This window comes from Electrophorus electricus, chromosome 23 (genome assembly GCF_013358815.1).
Source record: "Electrophorus electricus isolate fEleEle1 chromosome 23, fEleEle1.pri, whole genome shotgun sequence".
NCBI lineage: Eukaryota > Metazoa > Chordata > Actinopteri > Gymnotiformes > Gymnotidae > Electrophorus > Electrophorus electricus.
This window is the reverse complement of record NC_049557.1, coordinates 10,793,082-10,802,152: the sequence shown is the minus strand read 5'-3', so window position 1 is coordinate 10,802,152 and position 9,071 is coordinate 10,793,082. Positions and strand designations below refer to the sequence as shown.

The following is a 9,071-nucleotide window of genomic DNA, read 5'->3' as shown; positions in this document are numbered from 1 at the left end:
TGTGTGTGTGTGTGTGTGTGTGTGTGTGTGTGTGTGTGTGTGTGTGTGTGTGTGTCCGTCCTACTGCAGTTGTTTCAGGAGTGTTTTTGTGTTCAGTACCCGTCACCAGATACAATGCACTGGTTCCACAGACCCATTACAGTGGACTGGTTCTACACACTTAAACCAAAGACAGATCCAAGACACCACAAATAGGAACCAGCAAACCACCCAGTTACCAAGAAGCAGAACCACACCTGGAGAAGCAAGAACCGAGCCAGCACCTGGATCTGGGCCAGAGCACTCTGTGGTTCAGACACATTCAGGTTACTACCCTACCACCCTCGGGCCGAGAAAGTTTCGTCTGGGGTCGAGGTTGAGCTCTGGAATCCGCTCAGATGCAGGCGGGTCTGTTCCAGGGCCATGACAGAGTGTGAAGGGACCCACTGGGACACGTCCACGCCTCCCTCCTGGACAGCTCCAGGAGGTCCGAGTTATGCCCGCCCAGATGTTCCTGGATCTCCCTCAGGCCTCCGGTGCCAGTTAGTGCTTAAAACGCACCCAACTGCTCCGCTCAACACTTCCACTTGACACTCATTTCTGAAAAAGTTTCCCAACTGGTCCAGAGAGATCCGGTGGGAGGCTGCCAATCAGATCCCTGCTGAGCTGATGAAAGGACTGTAGCCATTCAGCTGGAGGAGGAAGTCAGTCAGCATCAGGGATTCCATTTTATTTTGGGTCAGTTTAAATTACAATAATATTTCACGCAGAGGAAAAAAAATATCAAAATTACCATAATTTTCTCACTGGCATCGAATCTGGGGTACTAATACTGAAAAATTCAAAGGAAACCCAGCCGTAGAACTAAAGAAAAAAGTCCTCCCTGGACTGCTGACGTCCTACTGTCTCTGTAAGTGGCACTGTTGGCCGAGACGTCACAGGTGTTCCCATTAGAAGGTGCCTGGTTGGGCCCACATGGCCAGTAGTAATGAGATCGGGTCTGTGTGGTGTGGTTCAGGTTTACGATGAAACTGAAGTGCTTTAGTGTCATAGGTCGAAACCAGTCGTCTGAAACCAGTAGCCCTGTGAAATGTAACCACGTAAACTTCAGAAGAGCCTACTGGTTTTGGACAGAAGCACAATAACAGACAGATGAGCTGACAGATGTCAAAAGCCAAAAGTGGGTGAAAATGTACATGTCTGGATTGACTGACAGACACACACACACACACACACGCGCCGCAGAAATGCCAGCGCGCTCGACACAGGAAGTGAAAACTTGCTCTTGTATGAGACATGACTGTGTTGGATTGGTTCCCAGGACGCCGGAGAGTGAGCGTCAGTGGTCTGCTGAAAAAAATATTAAAATTCCCATCACTCCTCCTCAGTCATCACCCCTCTCTGCCCAGTTAGCTACTTCCTGTTAGTTTGAGTCATAACTTCCCCTTGAAAACACTCTCCTCTTCAAAACAGCAAGTCTTCCCAAAGGCAATGTAGAGGGTTCACAGGGGAAGGCCGGCTGCAGACATTCATGTTAATGTTACTGTTTACTGCCAGGAAACCTTCCCCGAAAAAAAAAAAGAAAGAAAAAGAAGAAGTTGTTTGTTGTTACGTTTGTTGGAACAGAAAAAATCCCTCCAGTGAAAACTGTAAAGTCGCTAATGTGTGTGGAGATCAACTTGTGTTGTGTTGTTAACCCCACCTGGAAATCATAGGCCTGAACAGCCTGGGTTCAGCCATACCCAGCAACCCCCCACACACACAGAGACAGACAGACACACACAGACACACAGAGACAGACAGACACACAGAGACAGACAGACACACAGAGACAGACAGACACACAGAGACAGACAGACACACACACACAGACACACACACACAGACACACACACACAGACACACACACACAGACACACACACACAGACACACACACACAGACACACACACACACGCAAAGAGACAGACACACACGCAAAGAGACAGACACACACACACGCAAAGAGACAGACACACACACACGCAAAGAGACAGACACACACGCAAAGAGACAGACACACACTCACACTCACACACACACACAGACAGACACACACACAGACACACACACAGACACACACACAGACACAGAAGGTCGGCACTGCTGTCCTCTTGGGTCTTGGAGGATTTGCTCATTAGGAAATGCTGCCATTTAAGATCACCATCATCATCGTCGTCGTTGTTATTATTTATTTATTCATTTATTCCCACCAGAACTAAGCAATTATTTACTCAATAAACTTTTGGATTTTGATCAAGTTTTTGATGAAGTTTTTTAGTTGGTGATTTTTAATCATTTCAGCAGCATATGTTCTGATTTGAGCTGTAGTTTTGTAGCTGTGGTAGTTTGTGTGCTGCAGTTTTATATACGAGTGTTGTTCTTACACCATGATCAATCTTTTGACCAATTTCCTTATCTCATTGTGCCTTTTAAAACACAAGACAAGCTGAATGGAGGCAGAAATTATGATCTACTGTATCCGCTAATGTAGGGGAGAGCTGTGTCCACTAAGGGAGGGGAGGGCTGTGTCCACTAAGGGTCCACTAAGGGAGGGGAGGGCTGTGTCCACTAAGGGAGGGGAGGGCTGTGTCCACTAAGGGTCCACTAAGGGAGGGGAGGGCTGTGTCCACTAAGGGAGGGGAGGGCTGTGTCCACTAAGGGTCCACTAAGGGAGGGGAGGGCTGTGTCCACTAAGGGAGGGGAGGGCTGTGTCCACTAAGTGTCCACTAAGGGAGGGGAGGGCTGTGTCCACTAAGGGAGGGGAGGGCTGTGTCCACTAAGGGAGGGGAGGGCTGTGTCCACTAAGGGTCCACTAAGGGAGGGGAGGGCTGTGTCCACTAAGGGAGGGGGGGGCTGTGTCCACTAAGGGAGGGGGGGGCTGTGTCCACTAAGTGTCCACTAAGGGAGGGGAGGGCTGTGTCCACTAAGGGAGGGGAGGGCTGTGTCCACTAAGGGTCCACTAAGGGAGGGGAGGGCTGTGTCCACTAAGGGAGGGGAGGGCTGTGTCCACTAAGGGTCCACTAAGGGAGGGGAGGGCTGTGTCCACTAAGGGTCCACTAAGGGAGGGGAGGGCTGTGTCCACTAAGGGAGGGGAGGGCTGTGTCCACTAAGGGTCCACTAAGGGAGGGGAGGGCTGTGTCCACTAAGGGAGGGGAGGGCTGTGTCCACTAAGGGAGGGGAGGGCTGTGTCCACTAAGTGTCCACTAAGGGAGGGGAGGGCTGTGTCCACTAAGGGAGGGGAGGGCTGTGTCCACTAAGGGAGGGGAGGGCTGTGTCCACTAAGGGTCCACTAAGGGAGGGGAGGGCTGTCTCTGCCAAGAGAAGGGTGGGCTACCCATTTTAAACATTTAATGACTGCCAACAAGCCCAATCCAAGATTTATTTTGGGCTATTGTTAGTTTTGAGAATGGCACATCTTCTGATGTTTCTACTTCCAGTCTTCACTATGAAGTTTTTATTTCTTTGTTGTTAAGGTCAGTGATATGAGCAAATATTATTCTGGCCTATTTAAGATGAATCTCCACCTGGTTGGACTACTTAAGTTACTGCAGCCCTGTTTCAGTGGAGGACGGAAGTGCAGTGCCAACAACCTTCCTCACCGTCATCCTCAACGTCATCCCTACAAAACAGTTTTTAAAAGCTACTGGGACCTTTTGCCCCTCATATGCACACAATTATAAGTGAATCCTTCATATCAGGTTGTACTGCTGAGCGTTTTAATCGGGCCTGAAACGTGTCTGAAATGCTGGCCTTGATCTGACAAACCCTACACCAGCTTTAATTTAGAAGATTCTAAAGGCAGACAATCAGTCTGCTTTTCTCCTAAAAGTACAGAAACAAGACAGCTACTCTTGGAGATTCAACGATGGCGATGCGAGATGACACTTGGGAGGTTTCGATTATGGTTGTATTTGATACTACTGACATTCTGATCAACAGACAGTCAATAGGTTGGTATATCAGGCACTGACTGAATGGGTCATCTCTCATTCATCAAACAAACAATAAGACAGCGCCACCTACTGGTGACAAAACGGCTCTCCGTTGTGAGGTACATCAAGGTCCTATATTGGGCCCTTGGACACTTTCAAGCCTTCCCTGGATTACTTAGTACATCATTTTATTATTATTATTATTTTATGCTGATGATACTCAGATGCTTTTATTTGTAAAATAAAGTCTGAAAAAAGGGTTTGTAAAAACGTTTTAAAGATTAGTCAATCTAACCGACTGACAATTGTGGCCTTTAAGGACTGGGTGTTTTAAACTTTCTCACATTAATTAAGGAGAAATCTGAAGTCCTCATTGTTGGACCTGAAGGAATTTCTAGGTATTTAAAGCTATTCATTTGGGATCTAAAGTTAAACTTTTTTTCTACAGGCCAGTTATCTTCCAAATAAGAAATATCAATAAAGTAAGAAATTGCCGGCTTTTTCAAGATACTGAAAAAAGGATCATCGGTTTGCTTGGTACCTTTATCGCCACAATGGGACTGTCGAAATGCTCTGTTCGAGATGGTCTGTTCCCGGGTGTCTCAGTCAGAGATATCACTCACCTTTACCTTGTACAAAATGCGGCGGCCCCTCCTCTCACTGGGCCCAAGTACGGGAGCATATGACTGCGTTGCTTCCCTTCGCTGCTGAGCAGCATGTTTTAGGAGACAACTACTGTCCCCATATAAGAATATTAGGACTCAGACTGTCCAGCCTGGAGCCTAACCTGATTGGTCCAGATATGCATACGTTTTTCAGAACACAGGACACTGAGCTTCTCATTGGTAGAGAGCATGAGGACATTGTTAGCCAGACCCTCCTTTCCCTTAACTCTGTCTGCTTGGATGGAAACTACACCATGTGACCCAAATACAAAAGGGCCTTACGTGTGTTACTTAAACATGCAGGTGTCGGAAGAAGTGAGACATGTCCCATGTGAGGACTGACACGTTCTTCACATCGTTCGTCTGGGGACTAACAGCTTTCTTAGGCTACAAAGAGTTTTTGTTGTACATTGGTGAGTGTGTTCAGGGTATATACTGTATACCCTGTATACAAGTACACATTACAGCATATGTAAACTGTACTGGGTATATATATACACACACTATATATATACATACATATATATACACACACACACTGTACAGAGTATATACTGTATATATACAGTACAAGTACATATTACAGTATATACACACTGTACAGGATATTCAGTGGTTATGTGTACACACATTATGGCCTGTCCTCTTTTGGGATTAAGAGAGACTGTCATTATAACGGCTTGTCCTCTTTTAAGATGCTGCATAATTTCAGCCACTTTACTTCTTCTGCTCTCCCTGAGATTCAGTACAGAAGAGTCATTTGCACTGAAGGGCCCCGTTAATAACAACATGTGTCCCTGTTCATTTACATTTTATGGCATTTAGATGACAGTTTTATCCAAAGTGACTTATGATTCTGACTGAACAAAACTTGAGTAATTGAGGGTTAAGGCTCCTGCTCAGGGGCCCAACAGAAGCAAGTTGGCAGTGGTGGGACTTTAACTGCAACCTTCTGATTACAAGTCCAGTACCTTCACCACTGAGATACCACTGTTCATAACATCATGTGTCCCGTTCTGGCATTCTGTGGTCTTCACATGGTAGCTCAAGACCACACCAACACAGAAACCATTGAAGACCCAGAAAGCAAATACTACATTAACTACAATGCTCAAAAATTCTGCCATTTATCAGTTCCACATCACAATAAGAGAAGCATTACTACTGCACACTCCTAAAACTGCTGTGTATGGTCTGTGCAGGAACACAGACGCCACCACTGACCCAGGGTCAGTACTGTTCAGCTCCTGGTGCACAAGTGGTCTGGAACAGCACGAGTCTCTGCGCTACTGCGGTTTGTGCAAAAGCTCCATCAGCGCTATTAAACTGTTTTCATGCACTGGTTATTATGTATTATTATTATTATGCCAAGATCACCAACAATGAATGACAGATGCTAATTAACTCATCACTCACGCCAATTAACCTCACGCTCTCTGCAGGTTTCACGGACCGTGATGGGCAGCGTCGTGCCGGACGCATCTCTAAGCGATTTCACCGTTTCATTTGTTTGAGGACGTTTGGACGCTGAGTCCTAGAACACCAACCAGGGAGGCGTGAGTGTGACTCCGTTTACCTCTGGGATGAAAATGACTAGTCACAACGTTTTACACTCGATAAGCGTTTAGGAGCAGCATCACTTTAACCCCAGGTAACCTCCGGTTATACTCCTGTCTCCACTAGCACGTGAGGCTCCCAGTAGAACTCCCCAGTGCGAGGCGGCGTGGACTGGCAGGTGGGCGTGGGAACAGTGCGCGAGGTCATCGTTAGGAGGGCGAGACCCTCTGCTCGGCTGTACCAGCTGCTGGCTCGCGTCACAACGAGAACTGGGTCCGCAACATCGCCGCAACTCCCACAACAACAACAACAACAACAACATTCAGACATAGCAGCTCTCACACCAGCCTACACGAGACGTGAATAATCCTGGCGCTATTTGGGAACGTGCAGCCAGGCTTCACCTGCGCTGGCGTGCCAGATGGCGCTTCCAGTCCTCTGGAATGATGAAGCGTCTTACAGACACTTTGCTTAAGTGAGAAATATTTTGTCAGTTTAATCCCAAATATGTCTAAAGGGGTTATGACCACACGCGCCCACCGTGCACCACACCATAGCGCGCGGGGGAATGTAATGAACAATTTCTTCATACACCATCGATCAGGTTTGATCTGCGACGCGATTTTTTCAAACAACAACAACAACACCTATCACAGACATCCGGTGAAAATCGGGACATTTCGCTATTTTCGTCGTCGTGTTAAAAAAGTAGTAGTTCGTGCATCAGCAGGCAGCGCTTAGTCCGCGGGGCCAGACTTGGCAAAGAGCACAAAGACGCTGCTCCCGCGCCGCAGCCAACATCGCTGCACAACACTGGTCTGGTTTGCCTCGTCGGCTCTGCTTAGGTGTCTCCAACTGACAGGAAAACAGTAGTGCCTGGTGCCTCGGCGTCCGACGTTAACGTACAATACTTTTCCAACAAAGTAAGAAACAACCCTTCGGTCGCCGCTATTGTTTCCCCAGACGAGCAGCTGTACGAGGAGATCGTGCAAAAGCAGCTCGGGTAGTTAATAGAAACACCGCGAACAACACAAGCAAACACCAACTCATCCATCGCAGCAGTCAGTCGGTGTAAAAGAAACTATATTTACGGTGCGTAAACGGGAGGCCCGTGTAGCTCTTACCGTAGTAGGACGGAGGAGTCGCGCTTTTTCGTGCCATTGTCCTCGGCTGAACGTTTGCTGGCGTGTCTTTATTTGCTAGACTGCATACGAGAACTCGGGTTTAAATTCTGTCCTAATGGCTGCGTGCTGGGATACAGCGCGAGCGTCACCGTGTTTACAGCACGAGGAGGCGGGGTGTCGAGGAGAGCGTGAGCCAGCAGGCGCACGCTGATACACACACACACACGCACACGCACACACAGCTACCGGAAGTGATCTTAAAGAAAAATGCAAGTAAAGAAACTGAATGAAAGCCTGCTAATATCACTCAAGTTTACAATTTTTGTTCCGAGAAAAAAGTTGCGTTTTTAGAGTAAGGTGGCATTTTTAGTAAAAAAAAAAAAAAGCAAGAGTGCTTTAGTGTGCCTTTAATGCATGTGACATTACTGAGCATGCACAGATCATGCTCCAGCACTGAATACAGATGGTGAGAAACACGCTGAAATAGTCCTAACATTGTCCTGTTAGTGTCCCTTAAGAAGTGTCCCCTAAAATGTCCCTCTTAAGATGAGCTGTGTGTCTTTACTCCCTGTGTGTTCCTGGTTCTTGCTCCAGTAATGAATGACCAGTTTAACTTCCATTCATCATCTGTTTCCACATGGGTGTCATTTATAGGCAATAGTGACATAGGTGTGGTGTGTCTCTGTAATCTATCACTATTTCCTTAGTTTAATTTATATTTAGCAATGCTGAGATACTTTGTGGTTAAGGTACTTTTTAGTAATTAGAAGGTTCCCAGTTCACTGTTGGGCCACTGAGCAAGACTTTTACCCCTCAGTGACTCAAGTTGTGTTCAGTCATGATTGTAAGTTTTCATCGTTCAATCCACACGGCATCATCGGTGTTCCTGATGAAAGTAAAGTTGGTCTCCTTGTTCAGCATGGATGACAGGATTATTTGGTATTGTTGTGGAAATCTGAATATAAATCTCTGAACTAATAACACTTGTGTTTTATTGTAAGCTTTTTGCAGAAAGGATTTGAGTCTCATACAAGGTGATGTGGAGCCAAGTATGAGGAGATTATACTCACCTCATAAGGGGTTATTTATGCACAGTAAAAAGTAGGAAACTATAGAGCACGAAGCCGGCAATCGGTTCCTCCGGATGTGACACGTGCGTCTTCTCAGTGCTTTACTACCGCAACTCATTTGAGCTCATTAATATACGTGATATGGTGCCCCCTCGTGGTGAAAATGTATGTTTGCGCTGTGATAAAGTTCTTGCTTAAAACTGTAGTGGGTTATATAAATATCCTATATGGACAAAAGTATCGGGACACACCTCTTAATCACTGAATTCAGGTGTTTCGTTCGGTCCCCGACCCCAGGTGTGTAAAGCACCTGGCCACGCCGGCTTGAAGGAACGGCTCGCTCTAAAGAGCTTGCTCCAGCGTGGTGCTGTCATAGGATGCCACTGTTCCAAGAAGTCTGTTTGTGAAATTTCTTCCCTCCTAGATATTGCATGATCAACTGTGAAGTATTTAGGAACCATATTTATTTATTATTTGTTTGTTTAATTGTTTGTTTATAATTTGTTGTTTGTTTAATGTTACTGATTAAATGCATGTTCAGGACTCTTTCTACTATTATTAATAGTACTAGTAGCAGCAACAATGGTGGCAATAATAGTGTTAGTGTTAGGTGTAGTAGTGTTAGGTGTAGTAGTGTTAGTGTTAGGTGTAGTAGTGTTAGGTGTAGTAGTGTTAGTGTTAGGTGTAGTAGTGTTAGGTGCAG

The 9,071-nt window shown here is 46.2% G+C and overlaps 1 protein-coding gene across 2 annotated transcripts in view; it reads right to left on the bottom strand.

Moving 5' to 3' along the window:
• The window catches only part of slc44a5b (solute carrier family 44 member 5b), a 23,418-nt gene extending 15,931 nt beyond the window's left edge, over nucleotides 1-7,487 (bottom strand). For both annotated transcript variants that reach the window (XM_035521939.1, XM_035521940.1), the window contains exon 1: nucleotides 7,299-7,487. In XM_035521939.1, the coding sequence (XP_035377832.1) occupies nucleotides 7,299-7,335 (37 nt within the window). In that variant the 5' untranslated portion in view covers nucleotides 7,336-7,487. The remainder of the gene's footprint in view (nucleotides 1-7,298) is intronic.
• Nucleotides 7,488-9,071: the final 1,584 nt, after the last annotated feature.